The 26,695-nt window shown below is 34.5% G+C and overlaps 1 protein-coding gene across 1 annotated transcript in view; it reads left to right on the forward strand.

The window, feature by feature from the left end:
- ACVR2A (activin A receptor type 2A) overlaps positions 1-26,695 on the forward strand; it is an 80,864-nt gene that overhangs the window by 48,061 nt on the left and 6,108 nt on the right. The window contains exons 5-9 of the mRNA XM_053597688.1: positions 15,659-15,802; positions 17,727-17,870; positions 19,234-19,379; positions 20,911-21,025; positions 23,867-24,005. Of these exons, the coding sequence (XP_053453663.1) occupies positions 15,659-15,802; positions 17,727-17,870; positions 19,234-19,379; positions 20,911-21,025; positions 23,867-24,005 (688 nt within the window). The remainder of the gene's footprint in view (positions 1-15,658; positions 15,803-17,726; positions 17,871-19,233; positions 19,380-20,910; positions 21,026-23,866; positions 24,006-26,695) is intronic.

Genomic DNA, 26,695 nt, shown 5'->3' on the forward strand with positions numbered 1-26,695 from the left:
TTTGCAAATGTACTAATTTGCTATGTCCTGAAGTTTTTCTCTTTAAAGGGTAGAGTAAAATGAGAGATATCTCCATTCCTGTTCTTCTCTGGAGTATTTTATTTCTACTCAACCCTTTCTTTTCCTTTCTATCCCCCTCCCCAGTTTCCAAATTTCTGTGCCTTTCTCAAGATTACTTCTTAAAATATCCTTTAAGCCATGGGAATGGACCCAGGAAAGAAACCAAGAAAGCAGGGGAAGAGAGGTTTTATAAAAGCTTCAGGAAAATATATCCATTTCAGTGTTAAGGGAAGAGGAGCAGAAGAGCAATCTTTCTTTCCCTGAGTTCTTGGTCAATCAAGTATTTTTTTGTTTGCAGTGTATCAAGTGTGTACTGAACATATACAACTTTTTTAAAGCTCTTGATTCTCACCCTATCCCAAATATGTATTATTTCTGGAAAGATAGGTTTGGATAGTAATTAGATTAAATTCATTAACTATTTCCACTCTCTGTCATGTAGACATTTGGTCTACAGCTTTATAAGAGGACTTATGGAAGTGAATATTCTACAGGTGTAGGAAAGCTGATAACTTTGGGTTATACTTGCTTGACTATCTTTAAGTTCTAGTATGTTTCTTTTACCTGTTAATATCAGATTACCTCAGCCTTCTGGATCTCTTGGTTTAATTTTATTTTTCTAATACTAATAGGATTAATGGTTAAAACTTCATTGAAGAAAATGGTAAAGTTCTGTAATGTAATGGCCAAAACAACTTCTTTTCTCTAAGCTTTGTTTACATAACACACTTCTTTCTTTGTACTTGCAACAATCTGTTAGCATTAGATCATTGATTCCCATAATCTTTATGTGTATCAGGAGAAATAAACCCAAAGGTAAACACCATGTTCAATAATTAAACACACTACTTTCTATAACTTAAATACCTTACTTTTAAGCATTGGTAGCTACGTTCAGGTTCATTAAAAATCATTTGTATTATAAAAAGTATTTAAAATAAAAACATCTTAGTGCCTAATGTATGTAGTTTGCTTCATATGGCCACAGGATGTACTTTATCATCTGTCAGTGGCAACTTTTTAAGTTTGTTTTAGTTTCTAAATATATACGGGGGTGTGTGTGTGTGTGTGTGTATGTGTGTATCTCAATAGATAGATAGACAGATAGGTAGATATTTTTAAACAGTCTCATTCTGTTTAAATGAGGCTAGCGTGCAGTGGTGTTATCATTAGCTTATTGCACCCTCAAACTCCTGGGCTGAGGCAGTCTTCCTGCCTGGGGTAGCTGGATGTGCACCACATACCTGGCTAATTTTTCTATATTTTGTAGGGGCAGGATCTTGCTATGTTGCCAAGGCTGGCCTTGAACTCCTGGCCCCAAGTGATCCACCTCAGCCTCTCAAAGTGCTGAGATTACAGCCATGAGCCACTGTATCTAGCTCTAGAATCTAAATTTAGAAAAGAGTGCATTTTCTAAATTTTATACTTTCTGATTTTATCCCAGATCTGCGATATGATAGAAATAAGCTGGAAACCACCTTTGTAAATATTTTTTAAAGGTTTTCATAGAGGAATTTTAAAATAGTAATTTAATCTTATGCACATAATATTTATCTGTATACCACATTGATACAAAACTGTGGGAAAGGCATTATTTTAAAGGGCATATATAGATGTGTGTGTGTGTGTGTCCTTTATTTGGACTTAACTAATTAGTGCAAGAGTGTAGACTTTTAAAAAGGAAAGATGTTGTTTTTCGTAAAATAAGAACCAAGGATCTTACATCAGTATTCATCTCTGTGAGTTTTAGATGTTTGTTATGGTTAATGTTATTGTACACAGTTATATTGCATTGCTTTATTATGGATATTTATTATGCTTAATAAGGAGTAAATTCTAAGATTTTGTGAAGAAGTGACCTGCATAGTCAAACTTTGTAATGAAAAATATAAGACAGGCCTGACTTTATGCTTTCTTTCTGTTATAGTTATGTTGTGGAAAAGGGGCTTTATCATCAGTGTAGAACTTCATTTTTTGTCATCTGTCCCTGTCTCCAAAACAGTACAGTTTAATTCTTCAGGTTTTGTTTTGGTGAGAGGTTTATGCAAACTGTGGTTCTGCAAGACTGCTTACTGGCCATTTTGTTACTAGAGGCTTCGTTTTATCTCCAGTTTTAAAATGATAATTATATCAAGCATTTATTGAACATTTATAGTGTGTTAGGGCACTGTTATGTTATGCATAAAGATACACATTTTGTAGGAATATATAAAAAGTATATATATGTATATAAGTGTGTGTGTGTGTGTGAGAGAGAGAGAGATGGCTGGGCACTGTGGCTTATAGTCGTAATCCTAGCACTCTGGGAGGTTGAGGCAGGAGGAGCCCTTGAGCTCAGGAGTTTGAGGCCAGCCTGAGCAAAAGCAAAACCCTGTCTCTATTAAAAATAGAAAAAATTAGCCAGGTGTGGTAGAACATTCCTAGCTACTTGGGAGGCTGAGGCAGGAGTATCGCTTTAGTCCAGGAGTTTGATGTTGCTGTGAGCTAGGCTGATGTCATGGCACTCTAGCCCCAGTAACAACAGAGCAAGACTCTGTCCTCCATTCTCCCCCCATCCCCCCAATGTGTTTTTTTAGTGATTTCCATATTGAAGGATTGGTATATAAGGATCACCTTTGGAATTTTTTTGTTTTTTGTCGTTTTTGGCCAAGGCTGGGTATGAACCCGCCACCTCTGGCGTATGGGGCCAATGCCCCACTCCTTTGAGCCACAGGCGCCACCCACATTTGGAATTTTTTAGAAATAACAAATTTCAGGGCTACACTTCCAGCAGTATAATATTATGTTTTTAATAAGCTTCCCAGGAGATTCTGGTGATCAGGCAGGTATAGAGAACGCTGATTTAATTTTATCTTACGGAGTTGTGTATGTAACATGATCTCCATTTTATAGATAAAGAAATTGAGACGTAGCAAAGCTCACAAGTGTCAGGTTGTGAGGACTCTTTGACACTAGAGCTTTGTTCCTACTAATACTGTTCTGCTTCTGCCTTTCTTTTTTCAGAAAGCAGATCCTTATGAGATTTCAGATAATTTATTTTCTAATATCAAATAGTTTGTGTGACTACTAAAATGAGAAGTAACAACCTCTCACAGTAACATTGTCTCAGGACAAAAAGGAAGTAAACAAGTCATAGGTGTATAGAGGGGTATAGGGCATATTCCTGTATGCCCTACAAACAAAATCATTTGTTTTTCATTATAAAGTTGGTTTTTTTTTTGCAGTTTTTGGCCTGGGCTGGGTTTGAACCTGCCATCTCCGGTATATGGGGCTGGCACCCTATTCCTTTGAGCCATAGGCGCTGCCCTATTATAAAGCTTTTAAAGCAAATTTTAGTATTGAATTTATGAACATGTAATTGGTTATAGTTAAAAAATTCCTATGCTTCTGAGTTGATACTGTCAATGCCTACTCATTATTCAAGACTTTTTCTTTTTAAATTGTTGGGGATTCATTGAGGGTACAAAGAACCAGGGTACATTGATTGCATTTGTTAGGTAAAGTCCCTCTTATAATTGTGTCCCGCCCCCAAAAGGTATGTCCCACACCTTGACCCCCTACAGACTTTTTTTTAAAAGGTAGCTGAGACAGAAGTCTGAAGGTGGCTTAGTATTTCACCCCATTTTCATGTAAATCTTACATTCTTGCCATGGATTTCTGGAACATTCTTCCTTCATATTCTTTAAATGCTTTAGACAATGACCTAGAAATTATCATTCTTAGGGAAACTTTTCCTCAAAGCTTTGGCTGAAGGCTGGTTTATGAAGGAACTAGTCTGTTATAAGGTATTGTTCTCAGGATTAAGTTAGCTTTAAGACGTCAACTTGTTTGTAATTTTTTCTGATTTCCTTAGTATGTTATCTTGAAGAAGTGATGTAGTTAAATGATCACTTTAAAATCTGATTTTTAATTATGTTTAATTATGATTCTTAGTAACCAATAAAAAATATTCATCCTAAAAGTAATCTAACACAGTAAAAGGCATTAAAAAAAAGCAGTTTGGTTTTTTTTTTCCCCCAGTTGAAGCCATTCATACTTCCTTGTAAATTGTAACTATTTTTCTGCCATTATTTCATTGTATCACTTCTTCTCAAACATCCTGGATGAAAGCCTTGAAGACTTCTGTTCTTGTTTCTTCATTTACAGGTTTTGTTTGTTCACCTTTTCATCCTTATTGATCCTATTGTAGTTCAGGATATTTTTACTCTTGAGGCTAAAATTATTGATATAATCTCATAGTTATTACTCTAGCTTCTGGTTCTCTCCTTTCATCTGTACTATTGCTAGAATAGCACTTTACATGTTTGATTATATTACTTCTATGCTTAAAAATATTTGAGGGCGGGCGGCGCCTGTGGCTCAAGGAGTAGGGCACCGGTCCCATATGTCAGAGGTGGCGGGTTCAAACCTAGCCCTGGCCAAAAAAAAAAAATATTTGAGGGCTCCCAGTGATCCACAGCAATGAATAGAGCATGACACATGCATGGTCTTCCATACTGTCTGCCTTCACTCCCAGTGGTCCTCAAACTTTTTAAACAGGGGGCCAGTTCACTGTCCCTCAGACCGTTGGAGGGCCGGACTGTAGTTTAAAAAAAAAAAAAAAAAAAACAATGAACAAATTCCTGTGCACACTGCACATATCTTATTTTGAAGTAAAAACAAAACAAAACTGGAACAAATACAATCACACCGCCGCATGTGTCTCATGGGCCGCAGTTCGAGGACTCTTGTGAGGCCTAAACCATCCATCATATGCATCTAGAACTGTATTAGTTACATATCATCCTTGAAAGAATTAAGAAAATTGTGCTGTAGTCCTTTTCTCTTGTTCCCTGGTGGAGAAGGGTTCATAGTCGTCTGTGTACATGTTCCATTCTTCTAGGAGATTGTAAGCTTCTTGAAGATAAGGTATGTGTTGTAAAGGCTGCTGTGTGTTACCTACATAGTGTTTGTATGTAATAATCATTCTGCACATGCTGAATTGAGTGTGTTGTATTTGGAGTTATACTGACATGATAAGGCAGTATTCCTAGGGATTCCTTTAATTAAACATATTCAGGTGGTTTAAGGCTTTGCTTTGAGATAAATCTTGAGGCTGTATTTTGGAGGAGTGTAAAATAAGTTGAAGTATTCTAGCCTTTTATAAAGGAATGACATTATTCACTTCTTTCTGTAATCACATACTGAAGCATCTTATCAGTTTTCATTACCCAGATCACTTTTCTGGGGCCTGTGCTGAAACTGTCTTTCAACATGTAGGTAGTTGCTTTTATAATATGCAGTGAGTAAACTGAATACAAACTGGTTTTTCTAATGACAGTGAGTCATGAATATGAGGGAATTGATGGACTCTGTTATTAAGAAGTCTTATTGTGGTTAAAAGTAATGTAGTTACAGTAAAACTACATTATTTTCATAACTATTTGTGAGTTTAAGTTTCCTGCTTTTAAGGTCTATATTTGTGCTGATAAAAAAAAAAAAGAATGGCATGGTAAACAAATAAATTTTAGGGGCTAGAAATGACAAACCTTTAACAGGTATGAGGTTAGCTTCTTGTTCATTGTTAAAGACTATATAGTGATTCAGCATTATAACATCAATACTTTTCAAAATGCTATCAGCCTGTCCAGTCCTTCCATCATGACATTTTATCTAGGCGTTGGTCTGATAAGTACTGAAGGCTTTTGGCATACCTAAATTGGGCATACAAAATAATCCTGTTGACCTTACTATTAAAATACTAATAGGTTATCATTTCATACTGTCAGATTGCAAGCCATCTGTGAAAATGCTTTGTAGGATTTCTTCTTGAACATGAGTCCATATATGCATTAATTTGAAATAATAAACTGGAAGGGTAGAATTAACATTATTCAAGTCAATTTAGGAATGTATGCTGCTTTTTTATTGGGAGAAGATGCAAGAAAAATTTACTAAGTTTTGTTAATAAGAGTATTTAATATGCTAATATTAAGTTACAAAATATAATGTCCACAGAAACACATCTTGAAATAGGTTGACTGCTAAATGGTTGGAGCTTATGAATCCCTGTTTCTCTCTTGCTTTTTCTCTCCTTTTCTTTCTCCCTCTTACTTTTTAAACTCTCTTCTAATTAAAAATTATTTATAAATACATGTTTTTTGAATCAAGACAAATTGTATAGAAAAAAGTATGTCAGGAAAAAAAAAAGAAAGTTATTCCTTTCTCTTTTTCCTCCTTCTATCACTTCCCTAAAGTAACCAATTTTACCAGGTTGGTGTGTGTCCCTTGGATACCTTTCTCTAATCTCATTTGTTCAAGTATATAATTTTTTGTCTTTTATAAACTATAAAATATTATTCTGCAGTTGCCTTCATTAATTTAATAGTACATAGAGAACAGCTTTCCAGCTTGATATTTTTAATCTGTCTCAGTTGATTAAATGGTGTATTTTTGAGTGAAATTTAATGGAGCTTTTTTGTATGTTCACAAAATACCAAAATTTGATTTTTTTATGAAAATTGCATATATTTAAAGTGTATAATATTTGTTTTTAGCTTAGAGATTTTATTAGGTTTTTGCTAAGAGATAGAACCTGTATTTCACAAATGTTTTCAACTGTATTATTTTTGTATGTTTAAAGTAATGCTCTTATCTTAGGCTTGAGCATCTTTTTTTGGTAGAGGGGTAAGTATAAGCCTAAGAAATACTACAGGGCTACTATAGATATCCATCATGCTGTAGCCAACTTTAATGTGTGATTGTTCTCATACTGGTAACCTAAATTATTCCTTTTATGTGTATTATGGGGAGAAATGTCATTAATTATCCCTAGACACGAAGCTTAAAAAAAATTACTCTCATTAGGCATATATAATTTATTCTACTTACATATTCTCAGACAGGACCACTTGGAGATTGGCTAAAATTCCATGTCCAAAAGCAGAAAGGAGGAGGAAAGGGAGAAGTAAGAAAAATTTAAAGCTTTATTAACAGCTTAAAGTAAGTTAAAGCTATATACTAAGTCTAATCAAAGCACCTTATTTCTAAAAATACATGCCATTCAGATTTTAAAATCTTGAGTGCAAGTTTTTTTTTGATTTAGAGAGGGCCTTCTCTGCCAATTTACAAATGGAATTGATGCATATATACCAGAATAAATAATTTATCCTTTTTTTATCTGTCTAGGAGATGGTAGTTGGTAGGAGGTGAATTTGCGTTTTTTCTGTATTCTTCATTTCCTGAACCTCATCCTAGACCTATTCCTTCATTCCTGGCTACTTCATTGCTGTCAAATCTTTTGATAATAGTTAAGATAATAGAAAAATTCCATTTGTTGATGAAAGCTGCTTATCGCAGATGGACTAGAAAGTATTTAGGTTTTTCTTGTTGATTTTGGTTAACTGCTCACCTAATGGTTGAGTGGGTGCTGGGCACCAGGCATCATGCTTCCTGTATAGTCATACTGGCACTGGGACAGTCCTTGCTTGCCCTTCTAGAGCCCGTGGGACAGTCATCCCTTGCCCTTCTACAGCCTGTAGTTACTGTGTAGGAGAACTAAAACAGGTTGGTTGGTTGGTTGGTTGACTTTGCAGCTCAGAAATGAAGGGTAAAGAGAGTATTAAAGAGAGTTGCTTCTGTCATTTTAGGCAAAGAATGAAGGAAAAAAGGAGAAATGTTTTATTCCAGTTGTACTGCTTGGGAGAAGAGATACTTCTGGGCTCGGCCAAGGGCTCAATAGGTGTTAGTTATTGCTAACTGAGTAACATCTTCAAAATTGGACTTAAAAGTTCATTTTTTTTTTTTTTTACTGAAACTTGATATATATCAAATTTAATACTTTGAAATTAACTTAGTGTAATAAACAGTTTCATTTTGAGTACTGTATCAAGCACTATACACAGCACTTTATACATACTGACTCGTTTAATCTTTCAATATCCCATGAAATAGGTTCATTTGTACTTAAGAAAATAGAGGCACTCACAGATGACATGACTTGGCTTAGAGTCACCCCTCTGTAACTGGCAAAGCCTAAGCATTTATACCCAGGGATTATTATCTGTTAATTGAATGGTTTATTTCAATAAATAAGTAGGTGGGTGGGGGTCCATACAAAACTTAGGTAGGATAAAGGGATCAGAGTACATAAGTTACATTTAAAATAGTAGTGAGCATATGTGACCTTGTGGATAACCATTTAATCACATTATAGTTTATTTGTATCTAACATAGTCCTTTCTCCTTGTTTTTCCAGCATCACATAGAGAATACAAATGTTAAAAGTTCTTCTGTAGCCAGTCATAAACCCAATTCTTTTGTTTAGCAACCCAAAAGAAGAAGGGCATGCCTACATCCCTTTTAGACTTTTAATCCCAGTGCTAACCACTTCTTAGGACACATACCCATTTAATCCCAGTGCTAACCACTTCTTAGGACACATACCCAGAATCACCATTTCATCCACCCTGTTCTTTCTTTGCTTTGCTTTCAGGAGGATTAGGATGAGAGAAATTGTAGGAAGGAAGAATTATCACAAAGAAATTTTGAAGATATAATTGGATAGCATCATGGCTATGCCTTTGACATATGAATATTATTGAATCTATTAATGTTTATTTTGCTTTCTTTAGCAAGAAACATTTGCCCTAAAACATACTCTATTATTTCTATTCTGCATGGCAATAGTCTTTTAAAAAAATTAACAATTGTATCTCAGAATGTAAGATAATTAGATGATTAAGAGGAGGCAAATTCAGAATTTGTCAGTTTTCACATTTTGGGTAGGGAGACCTTAATTCTTCTTTGTAGTCCTAAAAGGTTGTTGAATAAGGCGTCTAAAAAAAAAAAAACCTGTCTATTTACATAGAGGTAGAGAGAATTCTTAGAATGGTTTAAATAGTACTTTACGATCATATATACATACTTAGTTATAGTATATAAACAAAAATTTATATTTCTAGGACGATTTCGTTGTATTCCAGATGTGTATACCTAACTGCCTAATAAACATCTCTACATAGTCGTCTCTAAGTACTTAACTATTCAAGGGTAAAGATTGTCTCTCTCAAACCTGGGTTGCAGTTTAAATGAAACCCTGTCCATTTGGTTGTGTATGTCAGAAATCTTGCATGTAGGATGTCGCTTAACGCTTTTTTATCATAGCTACCTCCCTGTAGTATTTACTGCATTTCTCAAGGGTCAGCTAGCTTCACAGGGAAATCTCATATTTAACCTCCAGGGTGAGTTCAAAGAACTGAATTTTATTGCTTTTAGTTTATAATTCTGCATTCATTAGTGTGTGTAATTAGTCTTTCTACCTTACACATTTGTAGGCTTCGTGAGAAGCAGGGTAGTCAGTGCCTGGCACAAACTAGACACTCAGTAAATATTGAATGAAGGAGTTAATGGAAGGACGTACTTTTCATTCTCTTCTGACATTTGGCAGTATTTTTCCCACCTGTAGGATAAGCAACAAGTCTCTTTCTCATCTCCAAACCTAGTTAGTTGACAGTAATATGCAGATTCAATTTTCACTATTAACCTACAGTTCTAGTATGTACATAATATTCAAGCCAAATTTTCTGTTTTATGAATCCCAACTGTTTTGTCTGTATATTTTAGTGCATTTTTTTGCATTTTGTTTTGATTCTTCCTATTTTGTCACGAAGGTTATGCATTAAAGCCTGTTGTTGCTGTCTCTTCTTGCTTATTCTAATACTCATTTATTGAGAAGTGTATTGTACAAAGATATACTTGGTTGTGTTTTACTATTTGTGTATTTCAGTGAATTTATTCTTTTGGATTCTGTCTTGAGCCTTCACATTTTATCACAAAGTTTGTACATTGAGTCTTGTTTTTGGTGTCTCTTGTTTAGTGTCAATCACTGACAGCTTATTCTAATGTTCATTTATTGGGAAGTGTATTGAGCAGAGAAACATTTTTGGTGAGATGTATAGATTTGCTTGCACAGTGTAGTACAGTGGCATCTTTCTCTCTAAAAGCATCTGTACTTAATCAAGACCTAAGAGATCCTTAATTCTTTGGAAGCTATAGTCTAGTTATTAATTTGGTAAATACAGGGTGTCCGTAAAGTTCATGTGCAATTATTGAAAATTTAAAACTTTATGAACACTGTGTATTTCTTTCAAGGGATGAATTTTACTCTGGAGTACTGCTAGGATGTTAGTAGGATTAGTATAGCTTTTTTTTTTTTTTTTTTTGTAGAGACAGAGTCTCACTTTATGGCCCTTGGTAGAGTGCCATGGCCTCACGCAGCTCACAGCAACCTCCAACTCCTGGGCTTAAGCGATTCTCTTGCCTCAGCCTCCCGAGTAGCTGGGACTACAGGCACCCGCCACAACGCCTGGCTATTTTTTGGTTGCAGTTTGGCCGGGGCCAGGTTTGAACCTGTCACCCTCGGTATATGGGGCCGGTGCCTTACCAACTGAGCCACAGGCGCTGCCCAGTAGGATTAGTATAGCTTTTTGAATGAATTATAAGTAGTATTGAATCACTATCATAGGAATAAAATCTAGAAAGAAAAACTACTTAAGCAACAGGTATAGATTCATGAGTTGCTTTTTTTTTTTTTGGTCAGTGCTAAACTGGGGAATATAGTTATCTGCTAGAAGAATTTTTAGCCTTCTTTAACATTGGTGATACTGGTGACTATTTCTCATAATTTTGAATTTAAGCTCTTATCTCTTCTGGGATGACTAGAAAAAATGAAAATCTTATTCTTTGCCAGTATCTGAGTGTCTTCACAACATGAACAAGTATGTGTGGATACTCCTTCCCAGGGTGGCCACACTTAGCAATAGGCCTGTTCTGTTGTGGTCTACTGAATTGTGGTGCTCTTGTTCTTTTTTTCTTGCTTCAATATATTGTTTATGTTGCACACATTCACAAAGCCACCTGAAACAATTTTCTTCCTCACCTTTATGATTCTACTGTCTTCCATGAGAGAGGAGAGAGGCAGCCTAGGAAGTAGGAAATGCTAGAGATTCTTAAGATGAATGTCAGAAAGTGTGGTTTGAGAGACTTATTCTAGCTATGTATAAATTTGTTCAGGGCTAGTAGCTAATTTTTGTTAAAGGCAATACTGCCCTCTGGTGCCCAGAAGGCAATTCCAACTCTTACCTTTGTCAGTTAAAGTGGTTATTTTACTCTTAAGGTTTAGACTCTAGAACCTTTTAGAAAAATAAAATAATTATTTGATACTTAGTTTAGTTTATTTGCTGCACAAAGTCCATTGTGTCAGTTATCCTGGAATTATTCTAGGATCAAGAATTTGTTTACTACCTATTCATTATATCCAAGCTATTTTTTTTTAAATTTATTTTCTCTGTTTATAAGGAAAGTGTTTCCAATCCTTAAAATATAATACATTGGCTCACTGAAAACTTTAAAAAGATAAACCATTATTCTCTTTCCTTCACTTTTCTAACTGATGTGTCATTTTTTATTTCATTCTGGATACAAATCATAATTTCTTTTGCTTGTGTTTTTCTTCACAAGCATGCCTTTCATATAATGATAGAGGTAAGATGCTTTGATATTTGTTTATGGTTCTGAATTTTTGTGGATGCATATTAAACATTTGTCCTTATATTTTTGTTATTTTTTTTGCTTTACTGTGCATCCTTTATAGTTTGGACATTTATGTTATAAAGTTCCCACACACATACTTTTAATATTAAAAACATGATCAATTTGGCATAGTAATAGCTGTGGATTTTAGGCATTCTTATCACTATACTTATCTAAGGTAGAATGAAGAACCAATTATTTTACTTGATTGGAAGTTAATACCTAATGACTCCATTAGCCATAAAAACTTTATATTGGTTAATTTTTATAGTATGCCATTAGCTTTAATGTAAGTATGTGCTTATTTTTAACAGGGGCTGAGTCTCATTATCTTTTAATGTGAAATTTGTATTTTTAAATAGTTTCATCTTTGGAATCTTTAGCAAATGAACTAGCTACAGAAGTAAAACTTTTGTTAATCTTTTGTTGTGGACATTTAAAACTGTAATTAGATTAAGATTCGAATCAATTCTACTTTAAGTAGAAGACTCAGAATTAAGTGAAATGATCACAGATGACTTTCTATCTCCCCACTTACTTGGCTGTGTTCCAGTATTGGTTATAGTAATGATAACTGGGTGGTGATGTTGGGGTGGGAGGACCAATATTGGTTATAGTAATGATAACTGGGTAGTGATGTTGGGGTGGGAGGAGGACTTTTTCCAGTTGTCATGTTGTTTTCTCAGACCATAATTTTCACATGCAAATAGGTAAGGAAGAAATGTAATGAGGGTCTTGTTCTAAAACATATCTTTTTAGTGTTGTAAAATAGGTGGATATTGCAGGAGAACTGGAAACTTAGGGAAAGTTTTCAGGAATTCTGAACTCCTTATACTTGGCAAACCACACACCCCCCTCCCCCCACCTCGCCACCCTGACTGGTTTCTCTGTGTAGCTGGGCAAAGCTGTGGTTTTTAGATGACATCAGAATGTTGCTTATCATTTATGAAATTTAAGTTGAATTTATCTCTCCAAGGGTTCATATATATTTTAAGTACACATTTTTAATTTATAGGATAAAATATTGAGTTTTTGTGGGTAAATTACTGTAATAATGCTGATTAAAAGTCATTTCTAATAGTCTTTGGTAAAATCTAAATATTAGAGGTATAAAGCTTAATTCTAGTATTTTTTCACTAAAAAGGCAAAAAGGCTTATTGATTAATGTTACAGATTATACAGTTATAACCTGTGCTACAAAGTTATTCATTTTTGATTCCAGTCCTTTAAATATTAAAGAATATTATTTAAAATTACATTTAAAAAGTTTTATCATTTCTAAAAGTTTTGACACTCTATAGGAACGAGCCATTGTGGACCTTTTGAAATTGGCAACTTTTTTTTTTCAATTAAAGCTTTTAACTTTTAAGTAGTTTTATCAATGGTGCTTTTCCTGGCTGTTATGATACAATATTGAATATAATTTTAATAGTAAAAGAATGATTCAAGTTTTTTCCTGAAATAATGGTATCTTGGAAACTTACTGAACAGAGTCTTAGAAATGTATGGGAACTTGAAAGTTTATGCATTTGGAAAACATTCTATAAACACTTTTTCTAAAAATATACACTGAAAATTATTATATGTTTCCTAAAATTTTAGGTTAATGTTAAACTAAAATCATATTTCAAACTATTGACATAGTCTTAATTGGAGATGTGGATTAAATGAATTTAAATCCTGTTTTATAGATTGAATAATATCCATGTCTTTGGCATGGGCACACAGAATAGAGCAGAGAATGTGTATATTGTGTAGAGATACATCACCAGTCAGTTTATATAAAAGTTATTAAAAAATCTTAGTGTTTAGGGTTGGTACAGTGGCTTATGCCTGTAATCCTAGCACTTTGGAAGCCAAGGCAGGAGGATCATTTTGTATCAGGAGTTTGAAATCACCACGGATAAATATGTCTCTGCAAATAAAAATAAATAAAAATCTTAGTGTTTTAATTTAGAACCATATTACCTCTACCAGGTATTTTTCCTCTTCAGCTCTTAGTGCTTATCTGTATAGTTTAGTTTTTGGCATCCTTGATTTAAAATCTTAATCTTTCTAACTTTTTCTATTTAGTTTAACTGTTTATTTATGCAGTTATACAATAGGTCTTGGGTCTCAAGGACTGAATGGTTTGTTTTTTTTTTTGCCTCTAGAAGAATAGTTTTTAAGCTTATGATAGGTAGAGATGATCAGTTGCAGAATAAGGATGGGAAGGTGTAATTTTCATTGAAACTCTCCAGAGATTATTGGGCTCTTTGCACTGAGAATCACACTTGACAGCCCTGCCTTCCTAGAAGATTTATATCTGACCTTCTTGACTTGTACTCAGCTAAAGGAAAACACTGAAACTTTACAAACCTTTCAGGTTTTGAATGTGGAAGGAAAAGCAACTTTTATAGACATTTTTAAAAATAAATATCTGAGTTTGAGATGAGTCACAGGAAGTCTTCTATTTTATCTTGTTTTAAAATAGGAATTCTCAAGTCATTTTATAAAGATTGTCTAGTTTAGAAGAAGAAATTGCATTTTTTTTCCTATGTAATGCCTTGCAGTGTTTCTGTTGTTGAAGGTCTTTCTCATGTGGAATAAGCCTTTTAAATTCCTGAGTGGCACCAGTGATCTGAGGAGGCCTAAAGACAGCACCGTCCTGGCTCAGTGCCTCTGGCTCAAGTGGCTAGGGCTCCAGCCACATACACCTGAGCTGGCAGACCTGCCAAACAACAATATGGCTGCAACCAAAAAATAGCCAGGCGTTGTGGTGGGTGCCTGTGGTCTCAGCTACTTGGGAGGCAGAGGCAGGAGAATCGCGTCAGCCCAGACATTGCAGGTTGCTGTGAGCTGTGATGCTATAGCACTCTACACAGGGCGACAGCTTGAAGCTCTGTCTCAAAAAAAAAAAAAAAAGAAAGAAAGAAACACCGTCCTTGAGGTATTAGATAAAAAGAAAGGGAGAAGAAAGGCAGAGAGAGATGCATTGATCTGGAGTGACATGTCATTTCCAAGTCTCAGGTGCCACCCATTGTCATCTTGCCACAGAAATTTTAGTTCTTCACAATACTGGTTATGCAGCCCTTGAAACATTTCTGTTGCTTTTCTCTGGAAGCTTTCCAAGAGGCTCCCTACATCTTGCTTTAGTTGCAGATAATGAACTGATTAGAATGCTTTCAGGGTAGGGTTGCCATTCTACTCTGATAGGGAGGATTCCCTTGTGATTTGTAGATGTTGTTCTCCTATTTCTGTACAATATTTGCGTGCTCTCTCTCTCTCTTTTTTTTTTTAAACTTTAGCCCTGGACTTTTATTTATCATACCTTGTTATCTACTATCATGACCACTTTTCTGGATTCTTATTTGTACATTCTTTGCCAGTTTCTGAACACAAGTAATTTTAATCTCAGATCAATTTGGGGAAATAGTTATAAGCAAGGGCATGAGTTGTTAATGTGTTGAAAAATTAGAACAAACAGAACAGTTTGGCTATGGCAATATTAACTTACGTATTTCTTTTTATACTTTGTATTTGATAATGCCTCTCTGCAATGTGTTTACATTTGTATACATGGGTATTTCTGAGAAAAAATTTGAACAGTCATTGGATTGTTCAAAGAAAGTAGTGGATTTAAGGAGAATCTTTGAAATACAGCCATAATTTTCTTTTTCTGGTACTTTTAAAATCCTCATCCTCTTAGAAAGTATATACTGGATGAAACCAATGAAATACTGTTGGGAATATTCTAAGGTTTACAGAATCTTAGTGGAAAAATTAATGATACTGGATGAAAAAGGTTTTCCCCTCTACCTTTATAGCAGTGGTGCTGAATGTTATGGGAACACAATTCAAGTTGTCTGCCTTGTGATAAGTAGCAATGCTTGAGAACTCAATTCTGACAACGAATGAAGTTGATATCATCTGTATGTGTTTAGTGTTTCTGTCAGTTGATTCTAAAGCATGCTTTTTTTTTCTCATTTTCAGAATTGATATGTATCATATTCTGCTTATTTACAGTATTATTATTACTTATCCGTAGGACCCAGGACCACCTCCACCTTCTCCATTACTAGGTTTGAAGCCACTGCAGTTATTAGAAGTGAAAGCAAGGGGACGATTTGGTTGTGTCTGGAAAGCCCAATTACTCAATGAATATGTGGCTGTCAAAATATTTCCAATACAGGTATGTTTATTATAGTTTTATAATCTGTAAATATATTTTAAAAACTGTAACTGGAGGGCCATCATAACTTAGATATACTCTGAATAAATATAAGCAGTGTGTTTCAAGGTGGTTCTTTGTGACAAATGGGAAAAGTACTTAGTCCATTTATTGTCTGCCTTCACATCTGAGAAATGGAATTATTGATACAAAAATTATAATGTTTAGAGTGGTGACATTAAAAAAAGGATGTATAAGAGATCTCCTGCAAATAAAAATTCTATAGAAGTGTTATATAAAGATGAGGATTCCAATTAAAACAGCCTTCATTGTCTGAGTGGTTAAATTTTAATATCTCATTGACATTATCAGAATAAAACAAACAGAAGGGTGAAAAGAACAGTGTGCTTTATTTTAGAATGGCTATTTGGAGATATATGACCAGACTGACTTATTTTCATTTTGCTTTGAGTATTTATATAATCATTTCAGTTTTTGTTTGGTGCATCATCAGAGGTGATCAAGACTGGTGAATCAAGACTCTGTATAATTGGCTTACTGTCAAATTGTTTTTGTTTTAAAGGTGACTAGACTTCTCATAAACCCTGATCTAACGCACCTCTGAGCTGTTCTTCTGTTTTGTTTTGTCCCATGGGTGGTATAGATTTATGATGATTCTGTCTTCCTTGCTTCTTGCTTGTATATCCCTGTGGCTAATGATACCTTTGGTACTGAGGTCCAGGCTCTACCATTACATCTAGACAAGGAATATTACTTATTCCAGAGTTATCATGAAGCAGTTTCTTGGTGTTACTCTATCTAAATTTTAGCCTTTTTACCTCCTTCAAAGCCTGTTTCATAGAGTCTGTGAAGTTTATTACTTTTATTATTTTTTGGTAGCAGTGCATATACAGTAAACTATAGTTCGCAGAGAGTAAGTGTATTCTTTTGTGCCAAGATTCCTAAATAAGATAAGAAAGTTGTTAGTTTTATGTGTAAGGGATCTTAAAAATTAGGGAAAGTCTTTTAGATGACATTAAGAGTAGTGACGACATTAATAACTAACATTTTATTGAATACTTGTGTCAGGTAGAGGTGCTTTAAAATACATGAGTACTCACTAATACATGTGTAACACAACATATATTATAACAACTCTGTGAACCAGACACTAAAATGCTTGTTTTACTTAATGAGGAAACTGAATGACTGATTATGTAGCTGCCAGAGATTTAATGGGAAAACTGGGATTTAAATTTAAATAGTTTGGATCTAGAGTGTTCTTAACCATATGCCATTATGCCCCCACTGTCGTTGTCCTTTCATAGTGATAACAAACTAATCTTTTGTAAGTAGTAGTACTTGGATCACTTGCAGGCACAAATGAGTATGTGATGTTTTTAAGTATTGTAGTTTATGTTTATGCCCTTTGTTCTTTCATTGACTTTGCAAGATACGCTAAACATTTTGTTAGGAATGTTTGATATTATATTAGCTGTTGGAAAAAAAATGTTTTCTACTTAGAGGAAGTCATTCTACTTGAATTTCATCTTTCAGAGAGATTATTCCAAGTAGTGACACACACCATGTAACTTCATACCATGATGAAATTACAGTGTAATACTTGGGATAACTTATAAGCAGAATGTGTTGCCTTTGTAAGGTACAGAAGTGCAGCATTCCTGATCAACTTTTGTGTTTATGAACTGGATACAGAAAAGTATGTTTTTAGGGAATGGGACAGGGCAGGCCTTTAGTATGGAATTGTTACCTATTAGAGCTTTCTCTTATTAAAAAATACAACACAACCAGAGAATTTTTTAATACTTAACTTTATTTTTTTGTTTGCTTTAGAACCTTTTTGAGTAATCCCTTAGACATTGTTTATTTACCTGTATTATTTTATATTCTTTGTGTTCTTACTATTCTTCTTTTCTGACTCTAGGACAAACAGTCATGGCAAAATGAATATGAAGTCTATAGTTTGCCTGGAATGAAGCATGAGAACATACTACAGTTCATTGGTGCAGAAAAACGAGGCAGCAGTGTTGATGTGGATCTTTGGCTAATAACAGCATTTCATGAAAAGGTAAAACTATTCAACATTTTAGTTTAGTAAAATGAAAAAATAAAAAGAAGGCAGAACTATAACTCTAGCACTTGGGAGGCTGAGGCAGGTGGATTGCTTGAGCTCACGAGTTCAAGACCAGCTTGAGCAAGAGTGAGACCCTGTTTCTAAAAAATAGCTGGATGCTGTGGCAGGCACCTTTAGTCCCAGCTACCCTGGAGGCTGAGGCAAGAGAATCGCTTGAGCCCAAGAGTTTGAGGTTTCTGTGAGCTAAGACGCCATGGCACTCTACTAAGGGTGACATAGTGAGACTCTGTCTCAAAAAAAAAAAAAAAAAAAAAGGCAGAGTTGGCCTGCCTTCTTAATGTTGGCTGTAAATCTCTCATACTTATTCTGCTGGAGATAGTATGTTGTTATAGTTGATTAATATTTAACTTGAAAATAGAAGTCACTCTTAAGTAAAAATCTGACTTAAAAATCACTTCTTCTAATAAAAGAGCAAAGATGGCGACTGTTTAACCTAACTCTCTACTCAGATAACACCAAGTTAGGGACAAGTTAGTTCCCTAACTTGTTGTGCTGTGATCACCTGTCTTACAAATACTTATTTTAGTATAGATAGTGCTTAGTAGTTTTCATTCATCATTTGTCATCCATTTTGATTACATGAACTATTTTTTATGTCTTAAAATTCTTTGATCAGTCTAACTTGGTGATAAAACTAGAGTCAGGAAATTTATCAGATCTTTGATCTGTCACTGACTGGCAGGATAATTATCACCAAAATGTTACTTGCTATTTTTCCTCAGTTTTTCTACTTCCAGAGTTAGGATGAAAGTATTATTAATGAGGTAGAAAGTTGTGTTTGTGCTAATTGGTTTCATTGTGAAATAAGGTGACTTTTTGACTTCTCTTAATTCCTAACTGAAAATGTGACAGTAATATCTAGAGAAAGAGTCTTTTAATATATGTTGTTGTTTATATGTTATAAATTTTGTGTTCTCTTAGTTTTATGATATAATTTCTTTGTAGTCAGTATATTTTAACTTTTAAAATATTTCCTGAAACTTTGGGTTTTCAACTAGTCTTATTTTTAAATTTGTCTTCTAGCTTAGAGGAAATTACTTGTTCTTATAAATAAACCTTTAAAGATGAATGGTATTTCTTTCTGCTCAAATGTTTATTAATGTGAACCATTTGAACCATTGTGAATTTGAACCATTCCAGAAAAGATTGCTTCTTGGGTATTACTATGCACTAAAAGCAAAGATATGTCGCCTTCCATCACCTCTTACAGGTAAAAAGAAAAGTGTCCATGTGGTTATGTCTTTTGTCAACAGCCTAAGTTTCTTCCTTTTTCTTTTCTTTTCTTTTTTTTCTTTAGGGTTCTCTGTCAGACTTTCTTAAGGCTAATGTGGTCTCTTGGAATGAACTGTGTCATATTGCAGAAACCATGGCTAGAGGATTGGCATATTTACATGAGGATATACCTGGCCTGAAAGATGGGCACAAACCTGCCATATCTCACAGGTAGCATTACATATATGTTGTTTTCTCAAATAATTGAGTATGTTTATTATTTAGAAGTTTTAACCCCTAAGTAAAATTTATTTTTTCTCTAGTTATGCAGTCACACTCTATGAGAAGGTTTATTTTCATTTGTTTTTTAAATTAGCTTTGAGATTGGCCAGAAAGTATTTTGGATAATGTATATGTTAGCATCATTAATAAAGTTAGTTATCTACTTATGAAATTTTTTAATTTGTTTAATTTCTCAAACTCTCTCCTTAATTTTATCCCTTTATACTTATTTATAGTAATCTTTAGAGTAAAAGTGTGTTTTCTCTATCACAAAGGAAAAAGAAAAATTTATTTTTCTTCAAAACACGATTTAAAGATTATAAGTAGGTGCAAAGGGATATAATTAAAAGAGATTTTTAATATCTTCTCTGTTTGTTTTTCAAATGGCCATATGATCTTTTACCCTGAGCTAAGATATAGAGAAGTATAATTTACTAAAGAAATAATAATTAGACCCAACAACTGTTATACCCTCAAAAGGAAAAATGTTTGTTCCTTAGAAAAGGGATTCAGCTTGCCATGTATTTAATTTCCTTGAACGTAAGATTCAGTTTGTTATCTTGTATTCAGTTTAAAGATGGTTGTTTTTAAAGTGAGCATTAACTGATTCATTTAGTAAATATTTATTTGAGTGCCACCATGTGGTATTTGAGGTTGCTGAGAGGTGTTACTATAAATCACTTCTAATGTAGATTCCCATTTTACAAATCCAACTCCTGCCTCAGAAACAGCTCCCCTTTCTTCTCACTTTCCTGCATATGGTCCAAATGCCTCTTCCTGAATTTTTCCTTTCTCTGTCCTTGGTCATGGCATAGGTGTATTTAGCTAGCGCATAGTAGCCTTTAGGACAAACTAGTTGAGACACGTGTAGAGGAGGAGGATGTCTTACTGCCTTAAAAAATATTACCTTTTTAGGAACACCATGTGATCTAGCTAGAGTATGCTTATGGTAAGAAGTTTTTATCTGTTACACCTGCTGAGAGATGCTTTTCTACCACCATGTGGGAAAAGATTAGCACCACTACAAGGGACCATTCTAAAATGTAGATCTGTACTAATGGGAAAAAGGCTTCAATTAAGCTGTTTTTTGAAAATTCTTTCACTTTGACTTTTTTGTTTGTTTCTATGGGACTTTGTAACTAAAACCTCTAAAATATTATCTTAAAAAACAGCAATTTTATGATTGGTAGGTGGGAGTGACATAGACAAACATGCATGTTTTGAAATAGTAGTTCTTTATAAAATGGCTTTATGGAGAAAATTCTTTCTTACTGTCCATATTATGAATAGGAGTTTCTCACTGTTTTCTTGGGCTTCAGGCTATATAGGGCTTTTGCTCCATCCCCCCCTTTTCATCATTCATACTTTTAAATAATAATTCTTTTATAGCATGTATTCTTCTTTTCCTTCTGTCAATAAAAGTTTTTAAAAGATAACTCCTTTAAATGTATTTTAAATATTTTATCTTTCTATTTTCAAGGGACATCAAAAGTAAAAATGTACTATTGAAAAATAATCTGACAGCTTGCATTGCTGACTTTGGGTTGGCGTTAAAATTTGAGGCTGGCAAGTCTGCAGGTGATACTCATGGACAGGTAAGGATGATAATTTGTAAAATGTAAGAAATAATAATAGCTTGTCTCATGTTTTCTTAGAATGGTATTTCAGAATTTTATTGGTCTAAAATTATTGTGGTTGTGATTAAATAAGTATTTAATAAAGAGTTATATGTTAAATTTTCTGAGAAAGATTTTTATATGGTGCTGGAAGAGTCAGGTGGTTAGATCGAGCACTTCATAAATAACCATTAGATGTCATAGGATTCTTTTTAAAATACCGATCAAAGAAGAATGCAACCCATAGTTAAATTCTTAGGAAGTTCTAAGTTTTAACTTGGTAGTTTGAATTTGTTGATTGTTTCACCATAAAAGGAATGCAAGGGTGGTCAGTTGCTATTCTTCCTACTATATATTAAGACTCCTTTATCCATTTTCCAGACCATTATAGTTTCTTGCTTCTTGCTCTTTTTTGCTTCATTAACTCTTTCATCAACTTGATGGCTTTTCTCTGAATTCTTTGTAGAGTTCAGAGCACTTGTAAATCCTTGAGCAAGGTGTCTAACTCTGGGTAAGGTCTGCACAAAGAGCTCCCAGCAGTGGGGAACCTTTAGGAAGGCCAAAGGGGAAAAGAACATTATCCGCACATTTTATTTTCAGAAACTGTGAGGTGAAGAAATGTGTTCTTACTCCTACAAGATCACCGTCTAATCAGGAAAACCAGTTTGACTTGAAAGGTGACATTTTCTACAAAGACAAATAAATAATTCAGGCGTTGGTATTATCATTTCATAATCTCTCAAATCATGTAAATTATTGGTCTCCTAATTATTTGCTTTCTTTTTCTCAGTATGTCCTATTGATACTTTAGAATGCAGTTTTAAACAGTCATGACACAATTTTGGCAATATTAACTAGCAATTTAAGAATTTAGTTAAGGATAATGGACGGCAGTCATATAGCTCTAGAAAAATTAACCCAGCTGTATATGGGAATGGAAGCGATTTGGTGGAGAATAGTTCTAAAATGGAGATTGTGTAAGGAACGTAGGACAAACTTCTGAGCTAATTGAATGACTGTCATAAGACTAAATTTTGGGAATACTGTCATTCTTCAGTACCCATAAGCACTCTCTCCCCCCTTTTTTAAAGAAAAAATGGGGGCCTCATTTATATCATTTTTTAACTCTCTCACAGTTGGTTACCATATAAGGAGGTAGTAATACCCTGTTTCCCGAAAATAAGACATCCTCTGAAAATAAGACCTACTTACAGGAAAGATAAGACGTCCCCTGAAAATAAGACCTAGCGCATCTTTGGGAGCACACCTTAAAATAAGACACTGTCTTATTTTCGGGGAAACGGGGTAGGTTGCGTTCAGAATCTGTTATTTTGTGTGCTAGCTGCCTTCGTTGTTATTCAGTTTTTGATGGTTATGTTTTATTTTTACACTGTCTTATTTTCGGGGAAACAGGGTAACTACTCACAGTACAGTGCTTTGATTTTAAATTTTATGGACTAGGAAGTTTCAAAAATATTTGGAGGAAATTGCATATTGCATATTTTATGTGTTGCAAAACAAAAGAAAACTTATAAAAGAGAGGACATTTTACACTAAAATAGTGGAATAACCATAATCTCGAATAAAAGAGGTACCCTGCATGGCATACACTTATCTTTAAGAGAAAAGTAGGTTTTTGAGAAATACTCATTTAGCAATAATTAAAATTATTCAGAGTAGCAAAGAAAGCTACTTTTTTCCTTTAACATGTTCTCCTTATTAAGTGAATTAGTATCTTAAACTTTAGTCTTAATGATCTGTATTTTCTTGAACATCTCTTTTATATGTATGAATATTTATATATATATTTGCCCAACTTCTTATTTCTAGAGATGACAGTTACCTAAGGATGGGGCCTACTAGAAATACCAATATTTAGGATATTCCCTAGGTCTACTAAAACTCAAGTATATTTGTGATCTACCCATCTATTTCACTAACATTTTTTAAGCATTCATACATGAATGCTGTCAAATACCAACCAAACTCTACTAGCTTAGTAACTTAGTGACAGGTAATGAGCAATACTAAATTTGGGGGGATAGTTATAAATAAAGGACTCTAAGGCTGAAGGATTCATGAATAAATAAATACATAGTTTTTTTTTTTTTTTTTTTAGAAATAGAACTTTTAAAAAAGTCTATCCATCTTTTTCTTGGGTAATTCATTTTACAATTTCTAAGGTTTTTTTTTATATAAATAGAAAAACACCTCAAAAAAGGCATTTTTAAAAAAAGATACATTTCAAACAATATGTAAAAGTACAGTTGAAAAGTATCTGCAGCATTCTTTTCTGTTTCTTCTTTCTCTGGCTAACAGTCATTGTAGTTTCCTAGTATTGCTTTGAGAAAGGGAAAATAAATCGTAAACTTGTAAGCCTAGACCAGAATAATGTATGTTGATATATTTTTTTAAGTATCAGAAAGGATCTTACTATATATACAGAGTGTCCCAAAGGTCATGCATAAAGTCGCCATACAGAGGGAAAAGGGGAAATTGTCGCTAATTGTACCTTTATTTACAAAATATTTGTTAAAAATTTTTACAAGATGTTTATAAAATATTCTGTATGTATTGGCCACCTCTTTGTAAAATTTTGTAATGAATATTTTGTAAATAAAGGTATATTTAATTACAATTTCCCATTGTCCCTATGCATAGTAACTTTATGCACCATCTCTGAAACACTCTATACATTTATAGTCTTGTGGTCTTCATTTAGTTACCTTTCCTGATGATAGACCACATTTGGTTTTGAGTATTTTCTAAGTATTAGTTCGTAAAGTTAATAAATGAGTTTGCTTTCAACATGTTTTTCAGGTTGGTACCCGGAGGTATATGGCTCCAGAGGTATTAGAGGGTGCTATAAACTTCCAAAGAGATGCATTTTTGAGGATAGATATGTACGCCATGGGATTAGTCCTGTGGGAACTGGCTTCTCGCTGTACTGCTGCAGATGGTAAGGGAATAAATCTATTAAAGATATATATGCATACTGCACATGTATGAAAAGGGATGATTATATTCAAAGGCAATATCTTAAAGTACAATTTTTTTAATAGACCCCAAGAGGTGGTAGAGAATTCAGAAGGCAGGGGAGCAGAGGGTGGGTTCACATTGAGCCGTTAGCATGGTTAGTTATTTTGTTGGATACCTCACATACCTCCAGCTTATTTGCTGACACAGTTTTGGAGCTAGCTGTTATCTTAGTTTCCAACGTGAGGACATTGAGACTCAGAGAAGCTAAGTAGCTTGCCTCTTGTAGCGTCAAACCAGCAAATGGTAAAACCTAGATTTGAAACTGATCTGTGTATAAGGAGGGGGCTGCTGCTTTGGTTGGGTCTTGCTCCCCAGGTTCTAAAGTCAGCTCTGGTGGTGACAGGAGATGCATGTAGAGTGGGAGGGACTTTGCTCCAAGACATTCGGGGGGGAGTCTTTCCAGCACTCAGCAAATATCAGCATGAACCTGACTAACCACATTGAATTTACAGCCTGTCCTCTTCAACACAGTGTACATTTAGGTACACTAAAGGTTAAATTCCACTTCCTTAAAGCTTTGACCTGATGTAAACATCATTGTGAACATTAGTCACTGTCCCTAGCACAGCACCTTGATTCTAAAGGCTTTCTGTTCTTTGTTATTATTGGAGTCCTTGTTGAAGAATTGTAAATATGTGCTATTTATTTATTTATTGGAGTAAATCCGCAGACTGAATTCCTGGCATGACAAACCCGTGTTCTAGGAACTTTGTCTTTGGTGTTCCTTCATAAGGGCTCTGCTTTCTCTTTAAATAGGTTGCAGCACTTTTTTCATTTTTTGGATAATATAAGGCAAACTTTGCTGACTGCTAAACTCCCAAGTAAATGTAAATGACCTGGATTGATCTGTTTTTCAAATTTTAATTTATACTTATCTAAAAACTTCCTGTGATTGTCAAAGACCATAGAAGAAATTTTGAATATTTAAAAAGGTATAACCTACTTAACTTCTGTTACTGAAGAGTATTTTACTTTCTCAGTACTATAATAGGTTCTCAGTGTATGGCATACTGCCTCTGGAAGGTGAAATTTTATTTGGATGCTGTATTTTTAGTAGAAATTTAGTAGGGTGCTCAGAAATGGGTGGCCATTCTTTTTTCCAGGATTAGGGGTTTGGCTTGGGAGTTGATCCCAAACTTAAGGAAGGTTGAAGCAATTTGGGAATTAACTTTAGCTTAGAAGTCTAGGAAGAATAAGCTATTCAATGTGTTCTGACTCAACGTAAAAGAGGAATTACATTTGTTATGTGCCCTTATGGAAGCAGGTCAAATGGTAAATGTTATAGGAAAATAAATTTCATAAGAACTTATATTAATAGGAACTCTCCACAGCAAACCACTAGGTGGGGACACACAAGGCCTTGTTCTCAAGTAATGTGCATTTTATTTGAGGTAACAAAATATATCCTGGACGATGAACTCTATCTTGTCTCTGCCCAGTATTTAGGTAGTCAGTAAATGTTTTTGGATGAATGTAATACTTGAAAAATACCAGGATGTGATATGGGAGTTTAGAGGAAAAATTGCTGTTTATGGTAAAGAGATGTTATCATGGAAATGTTTTTGGGAAAATAAAGGGATAGAAGTTTACTTTTCTTACATGGTTAGTATGTGCTAAGAATTAATTACAGTTAGGCATTTCTGCTCTTGAGTCAGAAATTGGGACAGAGGGATAATGTGAACATTACTAAAGTGAGTGTTTATGAACTTGTTGACATCTACTCGGTTTCCCCGGAAATAAGACAGTATCTTATTTTAAGGTGTGCTCCCAAAGATGCGCTAGGTCTTATTTTCAGGGGACGTCTTATAGTTCCTGTAAGTAGGTCTTATTTTCGGAGGATGTCTTATTGTCAGGGAAACAGGGTAGTTAAATTCGTCAATTTTCCAACTTCAGTAAGTATACCAAACTTCTGGGAATCTTGTTAAAATTCAGATTATGACCCAAGTAGGTCTGGGTTGAGGCTTGAGATTGTACATTCTTACAAGCTACCAGTTGATAGCAGTGCTGCTGACCTGTGGACCATGTAAGGGTTTGAATAGGCACCTCAGACTGTACTATGTCCCTGAAAGTGCTCACGCAGAGGCTGACTGTCCAGCCAGCAAGCATTCTTACATTTGAGGATGACGACATTAGATGATCCCTGTTGGGGTCCTGCCTGGGAGCAGGGTCCACTAAGACCTGTGGAAATTGGCGGCATTCGACTGAAGAAACATAGAGTTAGAAGTGAAGATAAAGAAAGAGACATGAGACGTAGAGTAGAATTAAAGGTGGGAGCTCAGGGATCCATTACCTGTTTGTGGGCTTCTGGCAATGACCCAGAATGTTTGCTCCACTCTGATTTTATTAAAGTCTATTTGCCCAGAGGGTAAGATGAGGGAGGAAATAAAGATGTCAGTAGTTTCTCTGATTGAGCATACCATCTCCTATTATTATTATTAACCTTAAGGGTAGCCTTCAAAATCTGAAATCTGAGCCTGTTATTGTGAGAGCCTCCTGCTTGAGATCACACACACAGATTTCTAGGGATGTGTTAAACTTCTCTGTGGAGTAAAATGCCACCGGTGTTAATCTCCACTGAGTAATCAGTGGGAGGGAGGCACTTTCCTCCCA

Source organism: Nycticebus coucang, chromosome 7 (assembly GCF_027406575.1).
Source record: "Nycticebus coucang isolate mNycCou1 chromosome 7, mNycCou1.pri, whole genome shotgun sequence".
In the NCBI taxonomy this organism is placed as follows: Eukaryota; Metazoa; Chordata; class Mammalia; order Primates; family Lorisidae; genus Nycticebus; species Nycticebus coucang.